Genomic DNA, 16777 nt, shown 5'->3' with positions numbered 1-16777 from the left:
TAGGGAAGCCTGGATGATAGTAGTTTGGTGGAAACACCATCGGCAGCGATACTCTGGACGCGCTCTGGTTTGTTGCAGCTCAACACTGAAGCTCATGTCTGCAGGATAACCCCGCCTGCCAGAACGCACGTTTATGTGTGCGTGTGTCACATTTGGGCCTGCAGTGCTGTCCACACTGAAAAAAAAACAACTCGTAAGATTTACTTAAAAAAAACTCTGTAAGTAGGCTATTTGCACTCAAATGATTTAAGTAATATTTAATGCTGCAATATCAAGTAAATTTTTCTCACCATAAAACATAACAGTTTTGAAGACATTAAGTAACATTTACTTAATCACATCCAAGTTTCAAGTTATATTTATTTAAACAAATGAAGTAAAATCTACTTGTTTTTCATAGGCAGGAACATCATTTTACTCAAAATTTTAAGTAAAGTTTATGTATCTGTAGTATTTGCTGTCATGAAGTAACTTAGTTCATTTTAACGATACACTTTCAGAGTAAAGTTTATGTAGTATTTCTAGGTTTATGTACATACAACTATTAAACATTTAAATTGTATGAGGAAACCTAAGTAAAACTTACTCTTCCCCCATAATTCATGTATTACGTTAATAAAATGTTTCATTTTACCTAAGAAGCAGTAGTTCTTACTGAATCTTAAAAATACAAGGTAGAAATTATGACAGTTACTCTAAGAGTTTACTTCACCAAAAAGTCACTTTTTTCACTGTACCAGTTCAGCAATACGGAGAGCAGCACAGTACTATGAAGGAATACACCAAATATATATATATATAAATAATTATATAAAAATAAATAAATAAAATACATCAAACACAATTAGAACTGTCAGGGTGAAACATTTTCCAAATGAAAACTGAAAGAGGAAAGCACAAAGACCAGAAATGGTTTCAGGGTTTCTTTTAATGCTCATTCTGTATGTACCTCTCACACATAGGTAAGGATGGTGCATGCATCACATGTATACTGTACTTTAAAATTTTATTTCTTGAGAACATCCTCCTCTTAAACCTCTTGCATTTTGCATAGTAAATATTCCCACATCCCCCCCTCCCCAATATCTTTATCTTACTATCACATTTCCTCAGAATGTAGAGATTTGAAAGTTAGCTGAGGACAAGGGAGGAATGAAAAGAAAGAAAGAAAGAACACAGATAAAGTATAGATATACAGCAAGGGACGAAGAAGAGGAGAAGGTAAGATAGAAAAATGGGAAACCGAAATATTTAAAAGTGACATCAAAGAAGTCTCAAAGAGAAATGGGATCGGGCTGTGAGGAAAAGCAGAGAAGTGTGTAATAACACGATAAACACTTCTACCTCTGGATCCCATTTCTATTTACACATACACATGTCAAACACAAGTCAGAAGTATACACAAACTCTATATGTTCACTGATAAATATCCATATTTTCTGGTCATGGACAGCCATTCAGTCTTTGCTCTGATCCTTGTAAAGCAAACCTCTCAGCTGAGCATATTCCAACACTTTTAGAGATAACAAAAAACGGCAGAGTGGAAATTAAACGCTGGAATTAAGCGAGGATTTCTCCCAAGGGACTTGGATCGATACATTCAAAGACACCTCACAAGGTTTTTTTTCTTTTATTCTCCTCTGTGATGTCAAAAGCAAATCTTAAACTACTGTACCAACGAACATGGCATGCATAGAAGAGCTCCACCACAACGACTGTATAGGCCTACACAGCACTGAGCCACTGCATACATAGTGCCAGAGAGACAGAAAAGAGAAAGACACATGTACACATCAGGGCCAAACAGGCGTTTCTCCATTTTCTTTTTTTTTTGCTTTTTTGCATCAGTTTGGAAGACGAGACTTGTTTGAGATTAAGTTCAGGACTGACTTTGACACGAGGTTATAAATCGTCACAGTTTCCCCTCCCTTTATTTTGCAGTGTGTGTGTCTATGTGTGAGCACATACACGGCAGAGATGGGGAATCGAGTCGCTGTGACTTGGACTCGAGTCGCTGTTTTGATGACTTGTGACTTGACTTGACAAAAAATATAAGACTTGAGACTCGACTCGGACTTGGAAGTTAAAGACTCGGCACTTGACTTGACTTGAGACACGATGACTTGAATGACTTGAGTGTTAAGCATCTAGCATAACTTCGAACTTTGTTCGTCATTTGAAGATCCATTCTGACCAGTAAGTGCTCGTCAAATTAGCTAATGTTATCCTGTTAGCCTAGCAGGTAGTTAGCTAACGTTAGCTTGATATGATACGCGGTGGACAGGTTGGACACATTGGCCAATGATGTTTACTGACACATGGGCGTCACACCCGTGGGGGATGGGGGTGTTTCGACACCCCCACTTCTATAGCAAGATGATTTCACCCCCCAAACATTTTCCAAAGGTAAACCAGTTTGCCCCATGGATGTATTATATTAACGGTTTGCCCACCCTCGTAGTGCACCAACATAAAATGTGTTTTAAAGACTCTGTAGCCTCTTTAGAATAATTCCATCCAGATTTGAGCAGTCTAACTATTGTAGTTTCCATACAGGACCTAGTTTAGGGCGATCAAAATGCAAAAATGCAGTGAAATGGCCCTTTATGCCCATCCCTTTAATTCGCGAATCCGAGGCCAACTTCAGCGTCGTGTCTCTGGGCTTGATGTGGCGCTCATGTGCCCCCCCTGGAACACCCCCACATTTAAAATCACTGCTCCACCCCTGTACTGACAGTTACTTATATCTTGTATTTTCACTTTATTAAGATCAGATTCTACAGGTAAAATTGCAATAATAAGGTGACTTGACTTGCCCAAGAAAAAATTACTTGAGACTTGCACATGTGTGACTTGGTCCCGTCTCTGGCATACGGATTCATGATGCAACTCTTACAGGCTGAAGAGAAGGGAATTAAGTAAACAAACTCTTCATGATCGACAGAGCAGAAAGCTACAGCCTTCCTGCGACCCCTGACCTGCTCACCGTGAGGTCCTGTAACTACCAGCTGCCCGTCACCATGCCTGTCACCATGTGGGCAGAAGGAAAACTCAGCCGCCTGCAGGGTTAGCTTTCTTTTGCTCCGTGTTTGTAGATAAGGGAACTTATAATTGTCCACTTTGGGGCGTTTTTTGAGGGAAGATTTGAAGACTTATGTGTATGAAAACAAAATGTTGTGGCTTTGACTTTCCAATCGTGCGATTAGTTGCTGGACAGGACTTAATGAAATGTAACCGGGCTGCATGGTTGGAGTACAAGTCTTTTTTTGGGGGGGGGCTGCATCTCAGACTTGGATGACAAATTCAGGGTTGGTGTAGGAGAAGCCTTGGAACTCGTTCTGGTCCAGGTTCATGATGAAGAGTTTGTCCGTGGGCGTCAGCTCCACTGGCATCTTTGTGAACTCCTTGTCAAAGTTGCCGACGTCGTGGCGCGATTTCTGCCACAAAAGAGACAAGAAGACGACGAAGGGAGAAAGAGTTAGACATGCAAAAGTTAGAGGGAAAGGTATAGAGCGATGAAAAGAAAGAGTGGAAAGAGAACTGCTGACAAGGAATAAGAACAACATTTTCGTATGAGCACACAGATAAAGACCAAAAGAAGGACGCCGGCTTTTGTAGCACACTCAAAGACGGTTAGAACATGTAGAGTTGGGGTAGTTACTGTTTTGCAAACACTAATAAGTCTCAAGTCTTTTGAAGTGCGGTCAAGTCCTAAATCCTAACGTCTTTTTGGTATTTGGTGTCCCTCAGTCTGCTAATGATCATCTGTGTACGGCCACTCTTTTCTGCTCGAGTTACAATATTATTCAGAAGATTTTCTTTCTTTAAAGGCTCAAAGGTGACGGAACTCATTTGTAAAAAGGGAGACACACTTTGAGGTCACTGATGGTTAATAAATATGAACCAACGAGTTGTTTTCAATGGATTTAAATTTTTAGTGCTTCGAGTTTGATGTTGTGTTTGTCATCAGATCCGATCAGATTCATTAAAAGTGAAGGAAATCAAACCAACACAATGATGTGAAAGATGCTCAAAACCTTTTTTTTTTAATTTTTTTTTATTTAGCCATCATGTTTGGGTTATAAATACAGTTCCTGCTACATGTGGCTGCTTTCCTATTCTGTCACTTAAGTACTCGAGTGCAGGTTTAAGTATTTATCAATGGGCTTAAAAACCATCCTCACAATGTTTCAAGTCTGTTTTATGACAATAAACCAGTGCTGGTATGACCAGCTGATCATACCTCCCCATGTTAGATGTACAACGAAAATGAAAATTTAAGTGAATATCTAATATAATACATATACTATCATGCGAAAAGGAAATACATCCTCTTTCAATTCTAAGCTTTGACATATAAGAACACTATAAAAACATCTGGTCGTTTCCAGGCCATAAAATGAAGTAAATACAACCGCAGATAAACAGCAACATGTGTTACATTACATTTATATTACAGTCATTTATTTGACTAAAACTAAGACAAAATGCTAAAGCAGTGTGTAAAAACATTGTTTTTTGTTTAACGATTCAAACATTTGTAGGTCTACCTTTATCAGTTATGAGAGCATTTTGGCCCACTCTTCTGAGATCTGCTGTATGTTTCTGCACAGCTCTCCTAAAGGTCCCGCCACACCATTTCTATCAGGCTGGACTTTAACTGAGTCGTTTCAACACTTTATTTTCCTTTTTAGCCACTTCTGTTGTGGATCCACTGCTCTGTTTGAGCTCATAGTTCTGCTGCATGTCCCCATCTCCTCTAAGCTTTAGCTATCAGACAGATGGTCTCACATTTCACTCTTACAAACCTAAGATGTGCTGTCGTGTTCTTTTAGGACAAAAGACGCTTTCTCTGTACCGTCTTTTGAACTTGCTGGAAAAATAGGCAATTATCTTGAACGTTTTCCACTTGCAAATAATCGTTCTTACTGTAGAACTATGGGTTGTTCTCAGAGGTGGGTAGTAACGAGTTACATTTACTCCGTTACATTTACTTGAGTAAGTTTTTGAAAACATTATACTTCTAGGAGTAGTTTTAAATCTCTATACTTTTTACTTTTACTTGAGTAGATGTGTGCAGCAGAAGCTGTCCTCTTACTCCGCTACATTAGGCTACAATGAGCTGGTTACTTTTCTTCTTACCTCTTTGGTATTCTGCGCCTCATTATTTTTATCCCCCGCGTACGCCTCATTTTAATGTTTTATTCTGACAGAGAGAGAGACTTCCGCCAAAGGCTCTACCACCTGACTGTGTTCCACCAATCAGACGCAGCCGTGCAGTCTGGTCACGTGACCATACTCAATCTCAGCGGCGGGACGGGTTAGCTTTAGCATTAGCAGTCGTAGCAAACAAAGAAACAGATGAAAAATGTCAGAACCAACGGTGGGAAATGAAGACGCAGACGAGGCCTCATACTGAAAGCATGTTTACCTTACAAAGAGTGAGAAACAGCAGCTACATTATGTGTCTTCTGTGTCAACCAAAACAAACGCACATTTCAGCAGAAACTCAACATCTAACTTGAGGAAACATGTAGCGGTAAGTTTCCTAAACTCGTTTTTCCCCCCATGGATAGGTGAATGTTTGTTTTTTAGGTTACATATGGGTTACAGATGTTTTAAACATTTCCTAAGTCTCTCTTATTTTTTGTTGAAGTTCTTGAATTTACCTGGATTATTTTAATTTAAGCTAATTTGTAATTAATTAATTCATTTTAATTTATTTTATCAATTGGATGAACTCTAATTTGCCTAAAGATGATTATTTAGTATGTTTGTCTGTCTGATTGAATGCTTGTGTTAACAAATAAATCAGACGTTACTCAACAGTTACTCAGTACTTGAGTAGTTTTTTCACCAAGCACTTTTTTACTCTTAAGTAATTATTTGGATGACGACTTTTTACTTTTACTTGAGTCATATTATTCTAAAGTAACAGTACTTTTACTTGAGTACAATTTTTGGCTACTCTACCCACATCTGGCTGTTCTGAAATGGCCTTCTAACCCTTCCCAGACTTATGGACAGCAACAGTTGCTTCTCTAAGATCATTGCAGCTGTCCTTCCTCCTCGGCATCGTGTTAACACACAGCTGAATGCTCCGGTACCAGCAAATTGTCAAAACTTCTGGTTTTATAGAGGTACTTACACTTGATAATAGGGATGGGAATCGAGAACCGGTTCCCTGTGTTTCAATTCCTTGGAATCGTTTGGCGATTTTGCAAACGTTTCCCTTATCGATTCCAGTGGGCGTGAATGACGTCACCACGCAACGTTGCGTGGCGAGTCCAGTGCAGCCAGCAGCCAACAGTAAACATGGCGCCCAAGCGGTACAAACGCTCGAAAGTTTGATTACACATCCCTAAAAAAGACGACAGGGCAACTTGCAAAGTGAATATTTCACCAAAGGGAGGAAATACTACCAACATGCAATAACTATGAATGAATGTCGCGTTTTCGATCTGCTCCGGACTAACGTTGGTGAATCTGAACCCAGCAACGTTAGCAGCATTAGCATGTCCTCGGCTAACACTGCAGGTAACTAACTAACAAACACTGCCTATCATGTTAGCACCATTTGCCTCGTTGTAAAACCTGCTGTTAGTAACGGTTAAGGTTAAATGAATGCCTTCTCAGGCATTACATTTAGATGAAATCAAGAGAGGCAGAGCCTGACTGGCTCAGAGCCAGAGGCTGGTGGTACTACCCCCAGTTCACCTCTACCTCCAGCTTCTCCTTTCACCAGAGCGTTGTTGGGTTTGTAAGGTCATGACTCGTGTTACTTCTAAACTAAACAAAGTTGATGCTAATCGACCGGTTTGTTGTCCTTTTTCTACAAATGAGAATCGATAAGGGAACCGACAAAGAACCGAATCGTTAAGCAGAATCGAAAATGTAATTGGAATCGTAAAAATCTTATCAATTCCCATCCCTACTTGATAATGGCCATTTATTCAAGTTTGATTTGATTAGCAGCACCTGGAAGTGTAAGGGTGTCCTTAGTTTTTCACACACTGCTTCTGCGTTTTGACTTGGATTTTGTCAAAGAAATGTAAAAGGCACAAAATGTGAAGCGTTGCTGTTCATTTCAGGTTGTATTTAATTTCAAGACCTCGGGAGAGGTAAAGAAATCCCTTTTCTGTGCAAAACTGGAGTAAGGAATAGTGACAAATTGTTCCACTGGTTTGACTTTAAATAGGTTTAGGCTTTTACATCTTCTGCCCAATCAATGTCAAAACCACATACGGACGGCTTCCTTCAAATTAATTATGGAGTTCAGTTTTACATTAGGATCAGGCATGTTTTAAGACGGACATGAAAAATGTGAAACCATGAAATTCAGTCATTCAGTGTTCAAATTTTAGTCGAGTTTTGATTTTGTCAGTCATTTCTATTCGTCTGTCAACGGTGGCACCACCAGCAGTTTAGACCGATTTAATACGGGGGGGAGCAAGTCGATAGAAAACAAAATAAGCTGCCGACAGAACCATAAAAACATTCAAAATATGGAAAAGACCCACCCAAACTATGTCAACAGCACAGATGCAGAGAGATCCAAGACAAACTTCCAAAGCCAGAGGGAGGAAATGTTTCAGTGCAGGTAAGACGAGAATCAATAAAAAAAAACTAAAAAAAAAACACAACCAGAAGGGATTTCACACGAGGAAGTGAAGCAGTGAGCCCTCGGCACGACACATGTACCACACACACAGAGCATTCGGTGTCCTACCTCCTCCGTTTGTCTCATCACAGGGCTGCCAGCTGAAATGAGGAGGGGCTGGAAACATTTTCACTAATTCAGCTTGATGTTGTTGCCTGAGGCAGGAGCAAGTTTTATCTCTAAAATGCACGCTAGTTTCATGCTGAAAAAAATTCCCTCCATACGTGGCCCTTTATGACAAGTCGATAACATAACATACAGTAAGCATCAAGCAAAATAATAACTAATCTTTTGACCATAGTCTAAATTAAAAAAGAAAAGATGGATAATGGCATCTAACAGTTATCATAGAACTCATCTGGGATTCTGATGTTACTAAAAGGTTCTGAAGAAATCTCCTAATGTGCACCGATTCTGTCACAGCAAACATGTTGTGCTCATGACTGACCACATGAATAAGCATCTTTTTGCCCTTAAAAGGGACAGTTCGCCTCTTTTGACATGAAGCTGTGTGACATCCCATATCAGCAACATCATTTCTGAACATCTTCTTACCCCCTGCTGCGTCCTGTGAGCAGAGTTCCAGCCTCGTTTTGGTGTTGATGAAGGTAGTCCGGCTAGTTGGCTGGGGTTTAAAAAATAAAGCGTTTTGCTTCTCAGAACAATATGCGTTCAACAGAGTAATACATTTGCATCACAAAATGGTTCTCCAGGAAAAAAGTCAGACCTTTCCTTTCCTTTTGTTTCCTTTCCTTTCTTTCGTTTAGTTTAGTTTAGTTTAGTTTAGTTTAGTTTCCTTTCCTTTCCCTTCTTCCCTTCCCTTTCCTTTCGTTTCCTTCTCTTTTCCTTTCCTTTTCTTTACGTGCCGTGCAGACCGAAGTGCAGAGCGAGCAGTCCCCTGCTTCCGAGCAGCAAACACCGTAACAGGCGCGGCTGTCGTTAGGTGGCTGAAAGCATTGATATGAAGGGAGAGAAAATAGGGCCAAGCAATGTGAGGTCTGACTTTTTCCTGGAGAACCATTTTGTGATGCAAATGTATTACTCTGTTGAACGCATATTGTCTTGAGAAGCAAAACGCTTTATTTTTTAAACCCCAGCCAACTAGCCGGACTACCTTCATCAACACCAAAACGAGGCTGGAACTCTGCTCACAGGACGCAGCAGGGGGTAAGAAGATGTTCATAAATGATGTTGCTGATATGGGATGTTACACAGCTTCATGTCAAAAGAGGTGAACTATCCCTTTAACAAGGATTGAAATAATGCATACTGCATTACCCGATTGAAAAGGATTCTCACTTTTCTCACATGAATGGCCGTAAAGACATTCACAAGGAACTGAAACAGGTCGATGGCACATCTACTCTGAAGAGGATGCAGCATTCGAAGTAGCTTCCCATGATGCCGCACACCCCAAATATCTTTTCTTAAAACGTTCATTAAAAAGTTTCAGCACCCTCCCGTTGCCAAACGTCTCCTTTAAAAGCACATCGAACAGATCAGATGGCAAAAAAATAAACATACCGTGTGTGTTGACGTGTTGAACCGACTCGAGTGTCGTGGCAACAGTAACAAGGCAGACACAGCAGAAGTATTCTGGCCGGCACCAGTGAGTATATTATCAGTTTCCAGTCATACAAGACAATTACACAATCCACAGAAGCATCTCTCCCATCCAGAAAAAAAAAGATCCAAAAATCTTTCTGATATAGAACTCCTCATAGATATATATATATTTATTTTTTTTCTTTTCTCTGCTGTATCTCAACATTGATTTGTCTCTTAAAGTACCGTCATCACAATAAGTGCTCACCGTTTCACCTGGTAGAAGTTTAGTCGTCTCTAATGTCACCTCACTCCTCATTTTGTGATACAACTTCTAAGAACTAGATTTGACACACTGTTACCACCTTGCATCGTTACACAATTACAAAAGTATAATACAACTCATCAACAAATTCATCGTATATATGAAAATGACTCCCAAAAGGTATTGTATTGTTGGTGAACAGATAGGCTCTAATGAATATTACGATGATCATACATGTACTACAAAATGGCACAAGATGGCTGCCCTTCATCACAGTTGTTGAGAGCAATATATATATATATATTTTTTTTTACATCCCCTTTTTTGGCACTTCTAGAGATCCCGTTTAGGTTAGCAAACAAACCGATAACTTCACAAGACTCTAAGCGGCTCAGTCGTATGTGAACCAACAGAAACGGTGTAATGTGGAGAATGGTTTCAGAGAGAAATAAATGAGCCGTCGATAAAAACGAGTAACAGAAAGAAAGAAAGAAAAACTGTGTAATGATCGTAAAAATCAGCCAAAAAAATGCAGATAAGCTCATCACAACACTGAAAAGAACGCGTATTACTATTTGTTCCTACAGACGCAAGTAAACATTGGGAAAGTGATTAGTATTCAAACCATTATAGAAAAGCAATTACTCAGTTTTCACTTACACTGCATGGATTACCAACATGTGATCATAGTACACTCATCAACACCACTGAGGGGCAGTTATCAGGGAGGGCGACACAGAGGCAGAGCGGGTTCAAGTCAGACTCTGACATCGACCTGCTGACGTGAGCAGCAGCGTTTCTGCACTAAAGGTAGAAAAACAGCCAGTCGAGTTGCTACAAGAGCAGCAATCGTGTGTTAAACTACATTATACCGAGAAGAGTGGCCCGGGTGGAGAGCGGAGTAGCCTCCTGTTGGCACACTGACACATGAACATCTGAGTATTTTGGCTGATTTCTATCATTTGTGCACGTGTCTGCATTTCCATGTGAACATTATTTGAATAATGTGTTTTTTTTTTTTTTGGGGGGGGGGGGATAAATTTAGTTGCTTTCTTTCCAAAAGTCAGAGGCGTTTAGAGTCCTTTAGAGCTGGAGCCTGAAGATGATGAGCTCTGCTTAGCATGAAGACCGTAAACGATGAGGCCGCTGGAACTAAAGCTCAACAGTAACACTAAACTACACTCTGGAGTGCAACACAGTTCAGATAAAACTGATCAAAAACAGCAATCTGGTGACTGCTAGCGGGAAAGAGACTGAAGGAAACTGCAGCTTCATTCCGTAATAACACGGAGAAGTTTCACACCGGAACTCTGCCGACAACAGGATGGATTTTATCATTTGGCGGTGGTTTTTATGTTTGTATATTTAGCTCAGAGAAATCCAGAGTAGCTTCTTCAGGATGTTTCTGAGCTTTCTGAGGCTGACTAAAACAGGTAGGAAAAAGAGCATTTTAACCGCAGGAATTTCACCAGATCGCTCCCCAAATTTCTGCAGCTCTCTCTGGATCGATCAAACTCAAAAACGGACTAATTAATTTAATTAATTAATTAAAAAGTCAGTCATTTTGTGACCTCGGACCAAAAGGTCTAAGAGCACCAAAACTACAAAAATCATTTAGGGGACAGATGAGATAAATATGTTGCCGTTTGTCGTGGACCTATGACGAGCAAATTAATCAGAATTGGCCCAACCAAATTATTTATTTATCTATTTTTTACGGCCGCTTGTGAAGCTGTAATTTGGCACCCCAGTGCTCTCTCAGCTAAAAGATGAAGTCCTCTAAATACAAATGCTAAGATGCTGCGTTTTTTTTTGTTTTAGATTATAACACGTTTACAGTGGTGCTGATAATAGTTCAGGGTATTTATAGGCATTTATATTCCCTAATCAGAGCGAGTACAAAGGCCGATGGAAAGGTTGATATGTAAGCACGCTGCTTAGGAAAATGTTTTCTGCTCCATTTGTCCACCCAGTGCATCTAAGCAGCATCTCTTTTGTTGTAGCACAAAACTCCCCGTGAAGGAACATATTTTTTTTACTATTTGTGTCAGAACATAGACCTGTATTGCATGTCCCATACTTCAGTTGGTAAACTTCAGTGTAGTACACGGTGTACTTACTTGCAATTTCTGAATTCTGACAGCATTAGACGCTTCAAATTGAACAGAATTGACCATTTTGAATATCTATTTAAAACCGCTCAAACCTGTGGCCACACGTCTAACCCTAAAGTGAAGATAAACAACGTAATATTCATTAGCAACAAACAGCATCCCATGTAATCTGCCAAACTGTTAACCATTTAGGATTGCCATCACCATTTACACCAATAATCCAACTTCCTCTTACTGGCTGAAAATTTTTGGTCCCTCCATTTACTTGACATAGCCAAGACCGTTAAGAATGAGAAGATTATGGCCTTTTATATTCAGTTTTTGATTATTGTGAGCATATCTACAACTGCATATAGATGTACTTCACAGTGTGAATGCACTTCTCTCTTCAAAATAAGAGCCAATTTGTGACACAACATAGTTCTCAAATAAGTGGATTCTGAACTAATTGTTTGGGAACGCTGCAAATTCCTCATAGGTCGCCAGTCAGCAGCCAGTAGGAGGAGGATGTCATTAGTGCACATGATGATACTTATGCTAGCTAGCTAGCATAAGCATGTTAGCTATAAGTTAGTTAGCATAGCATGCTAGCATAGCATGTTTTTCCTTTTGTGAGATCAACCTCACATTTATCCTTGAATTTGGTAATAAGTATGGGGCGGTGGTTTTTATGTTTGTATATTTAGCTGAGAGAAATCCAGGGTAGCTTCTTCAGGATGTTTCTGAGCTTTATGCTAAGCTAAGCTAATCATTTTCACAGCTGTAGCTCCGTAAATTATGCGCTGATCCCAGATTGGTGAAATTTTACTCATCGCAGTTTTGGAAAGAAAGTGGGGGAAAAAAAAAAGCACATTTCCTAAAATGTTAACTTATTTCTTGAACCTTTCACTCTGCCAGTCAAGATATGTCATGATGACGTTTGTTTGTTTGTTTCCTTTCTTTTGTTAAAATTTCCATTTTGTATAACATGATTGTGAGGTGTTGGTGATGAGTAAAGCAGCCCAGGGATATGTGGCATGGTCAGTGGGTTGTATGAGAGTACTCCGGGTTAACAAATGAGAAGCCTTGGAATTCTTCCTGGTCCAGGTTGGCTATAAGCTCCTGATCTGGGGGGGTCAGCTCTGGGGGGTGGCGTGTGAAAAAGCGATCAAAGTTCTCCGCATCACGGCCACACTGTCGTGGAGAGGAGAGACATGGGGGAGGGGAGTGGAGTGAGTTCGATGAAGGATGACAGGAAAAAAAGGACAACAAACAAACAACAAAGAGAAAAAAGAGAAATACAACTAAAGCATGATATCAACCAATAAAATCATTCACAGCCGAAACTGTGGATTTCAATTGGTCTAAATGAAAGCAGTGACATCTCAGCTTCTTCATTGGTGACTACTCTCACAAGTCTCACGCTCTGCATTTGTCTGAGTAGTGACCAATGGCAGGTGATGGTTGGGTTCAGGCGATGAGCGAGCTAATAGTTTCTATAACTTACCTTGAAAGCTTGACTAGGTGTGCCATTTTCTTCCTGACTGTGAACACTTTCTAGGACTCACACTGAGGGCTGGATATCACTAACAGCTGACGGGTGTGCGATGTACTCACAGCTTTCGGTTTAAAAGGCGGCTGGACCTCCTTATTCTCCAGCTTTTCCCAGTCTATGTAGCGGAAGAACGCATGCTCCTTGATGTCTCGCTCCCCCTCTGGACCACAGCCCAGACGCTTACCGGGGTGTTTGGTCATCAGCTGAAAGCCAGACGCACAGACACAATTATGAGTTTACACAAGTCTGCTTGTAATTTTCCAAAGCTATCCATACTGATTCATTTAATATGTTTAATTTCACTAATTAAATTAAATTTTTTTAAATATTTGCGCTGTATGCATCTGCATATTGTGCTTTAATGACAGCCTAATAATTAGGGCTGTTTACTCGTTATTATCGCGTTAACTTGTTACTTATTTAATGCAGATAAATATTTTATGGCGCATTAACGCAGTTTTATTATTGCAAAAGTTTGTTGAATGCATCACATTCACACAGTTACAGCAAACACCACGAAGCATGGAGTAATAAAACAAAGATAAACTAGCAGCTAACATCACCGCTACAGGTGTGAAGCTAACGGAGCTAACCGGCGCTACTTCCTGTTTTTACTTGTTTCAACATAAAAGCTCGTATTTCAAAATAAATTTTAAAGGCCTACAGAAAGGTGATTTTTTTTGCACAAAACTGAAATAGCAGATCGATTCCTTATATACCATGGAATTTTTTTATGATTTTAAAATAATTTTAGGCCCCTGGATAGTCCTGATTAGGCCCAATAAACTATCACCACATTTGACTCGAATTTGGCAAACTGGAACGACAGGTGCGTGACGTCACGAGTGCCAGCTGCTGGAACAACCCCCAGTAGTTCTAGTAGCGAAGCCAGCAGTTTGCCAGACCTGGACAGCTTCTTCACAGTAAATTTCGATGTGTGCCGCGGGACGTCGCTTGGAAATATAAAACGTTGGGTTCAGTGCAGTTTTTATTGCGAGTAGATGTACGAAGTGTGTGTGTTGCCCTCAGCAGCAGCAGCTCACACCACCGGGGACAGAGGAAGCAGAGAGACCCGCGGTCGGACAGGAATCCACCTGGCGGAGAGCGAACACACTCTCCGCCAGGTGGAGAGTGGAAATCAGCCGGCAGAGCGATCATGTCCACGTCGGGGCTCTTGATGATCGCTCTGCCGGCTGATTTCAGGGCAACCATCCCGCGGTGTGTCCGCTCTCCGCCAGGTGGATTCCCCCTGAGTGTCCGCACCGCAGGGTGCTGAACACGGCGGGATGGCTCCGGCTGATTTCACCAGAGAGGAGGCAGGCGGACAGGGAGGCACAGACACAAGTTCCGACCGCGGGTCTCTCTGCTTCCTCTGTCCCCGCAACATTTGAAACTTTTCAGGTGAGAAAGTAGTCGTTTAGATCCCCAACGTGTTGAAAACCTGACAAAATACCGACTGTTTACCATTTTGTTCCGACGAATTCGGCGCTGCTAAAGCTAGCCGCAGTGAGCAACGCACTTCCGGTTATTTTGACAAAATAAAATACCCGTTGCCTTTTATCATAGGGAAAGCCATTACGTGCTGTTGTTTTGAAAACAGGAAGTGAACCTACCCTCGTTGTAGCTAGCTTGAAACTGCCGTTTTGACAGGAAATGACGGTATGCCGGGTTGCCGCCGTCCTGCAGTGCTTCTTTGATTTCTTTGCTTGCTTTTGATTTCTTTGATTGAGCCCGAAAGTCGCTAAGTCGCTAGATTATTTTTTTTGTCGCCAGAGATGGCCAAAAGTCGCTAAATTGGCAACACTGAGGCAGCCAGGAAAAACCATGGCACTTGTGACGTCGCACGGAAGCCCCGCCCCCAGTCTGGAATTCCAGGAAGGTTTCCTAGCGGCAAATTCAAAATCGCAAATTTCATGCGTTTATGAAATGTTTTGGTGTAGAGTCCAATGATCATTATTGTTCCTCTGTGTATGTATTATCATTATGTATTGGGTGTAGTGTCAGCTTTCTGTAGGCCTTTAAAAAAAACTCCTGCATTTACAGCCAAGTTGTTAAAAGTGTGTTTGCACAACAAATGTTATGGCACTTTCATTCATATGGCAGCACATTTAAAATAAAACTAAATACTAAAAGCTATACACTACTTTTGAATTAATTTTTGGATTTTGCGTACAAATGCGATTAATCGTGATTAATCAGGGAAATCATGTGATTAATTAGATTAAACATTTTAATCGTTGCCCAGCCCTAGTAATTACCTTTTTTTGACTTTTGATCAAACGGGACTGACGGTTAAAGAAAAAACAAAAGTACATGTTTTATTACCCAAAATAAGAAAATGCCTTTTCAAGAAGGCTTTTGTTTTAGTACATTTGATTCAAATAAAAAGATATCATCTAAAAAACCAACTTAAAGAAGAGACCAATGCAAAATAACTGATAAATTCATGCCTGGATACAACTCGGAAAGTATTGTGTCAATAATTTAAATCATTGGAGCAGAAAAAGTTACGAGTAATTACAGTTGTTGAACATTTTGTCACCCAGAATTTTATTTTAATCAGGGAAATCATGTGATTAATTAGATTAAACATGGTAACGGGTTCCATTTGACTGGAACGCTTTCGTGGTGGTGGAAACACTGAAATAAGCGAACCGTTCTGAACCGACCCGTACCGGACTGCATAGTGGAAACGGGGCTAAAGTCTCTGCAGACACGTCTCAAAATGCAAAACTCTGATCCTGTGTCGTATGACTTATCTCTTAAAACCTTAAATCTTAAAAAAGTCCTCAGTCCTGGTAGAACTCTGAGGTCAGAATACAAACCCTGGGGTGAGCGAGCCTTTTCCCAAAGCTGCCCCCAGGCTCTGGAATAAGCCCCCCGTCCAGCTGAGTCTTATTTCTGACCTGGGCCTCTTCAAATCCAGGCTAAAAACCTACTTATTTAGGATGGCTTTAATACCCAGTAGTATGATGACACTTTTATCTTATTAAATTTTGTTGTATTTTATTGCTTTCACTGTTCTTTTATTTGTTTTTACTTATTCTTCTCTTTATTTATTACCTGCTGTAAAGCACTTTGGTACACCGTAAGGATTGTTTTTAAAGGGCTGTATAAATAAAACACATTTACATTTAAAACGACACAAGAACATAATCATATGCATCTAAGGGTACGGATGTATGCAGAGTTTAGGTAGTTTTAGGAGTTACCCAAGGTAAATGCAGCCAGTTGTAAATTACGACTCGTCGTGAACATTTTAGCTCATCGAGCCCAGTGAAGCTAAAATTAGCCCCACGCTGCTGACACCAGGTAACACAAGCGTGCATCTTCAAAAGTCTACAATAAAACTGTGAAGCATGAAACCGCCAATAACAAATTACGACTGATGAACAATGCAAGTCAAGTCTGGAGCTCCAGGCTTCTGATAAACTTCACACAGACGGAGGCATGAGAGCAGCCTACCTGCTAACAGACTTATTATTTACTTATTTTTTATATGCACATGTTTCTGTATATGCATGTAAAGTGTGTGTTCTCACCCCCTTGCAGATGGCAACAGCTTCTTTGGACATGGATTTAGGATAAGAGACATGATGCTCCATGATTGACTGGAACAGCTCATCTTCATCCTCACCATCGAAAGGTGGCTGCGGACG

At 40.4% G+C, this 16777-nt stretch overlaps 1 protein-coding gene across 2 annotated transcripts in view; it reads right to left on the bottom strand.

Annotated features, from left to right (window-relative positions):
• Window positions 1–910: 910 nt before the first annotated feature.
• The window catches only part of prkcba (protein kinase C, beta a), a 59396-nt gene continuing 43529 nt past the window's right edge, over window positions 911–16777 (bottom strand). The window contains exons 15-17 of one of the 2 annotated variants that reach the window (XM_075462507.1): window positions 16661–16768; window positions 13181–13321; window positions 911–3437 (exon numbers count right to left, since the gene is read on the bottom strand). In XM_075462507.1, the coding sequence (XP_075318622.1) occupies window positions 3285–3437; window positions 13181–13321; window positions 16661–16768 (402 nt within the window). In that variant the 3' untranslated portion in view covers window positions 911–3284. Of the gene's footprint in view, window positions 3438–9248; window positions 12758–13180; window positions 13322–16660; window positions 16769–16777 lie in introns of those variants that run through there. The other variant, XM_075462506.1, reaches the window with a different exon arrangement.

Source organism: Odontesthes bonariensis, chromosome 4 (genome assembly GCF_027942865.1).
Source record: "Odontesthes bonariensis isolate fOdoBon6 chromosome 4, fOdoBon6.hap1, whole genome shotgun sequence".
Classification (NCBI taxonomy): Eukaryota; Metazoa; Chordata; class Actinopteri; order Atheriniformes; family Atherinopsidae; genus Odontesthes; species Odontesthes bonariensis.
Note: the sequence above shows the minus strand (reverse complement) of the source record. Positions and strands in the feature narration are given on the sequence as shown.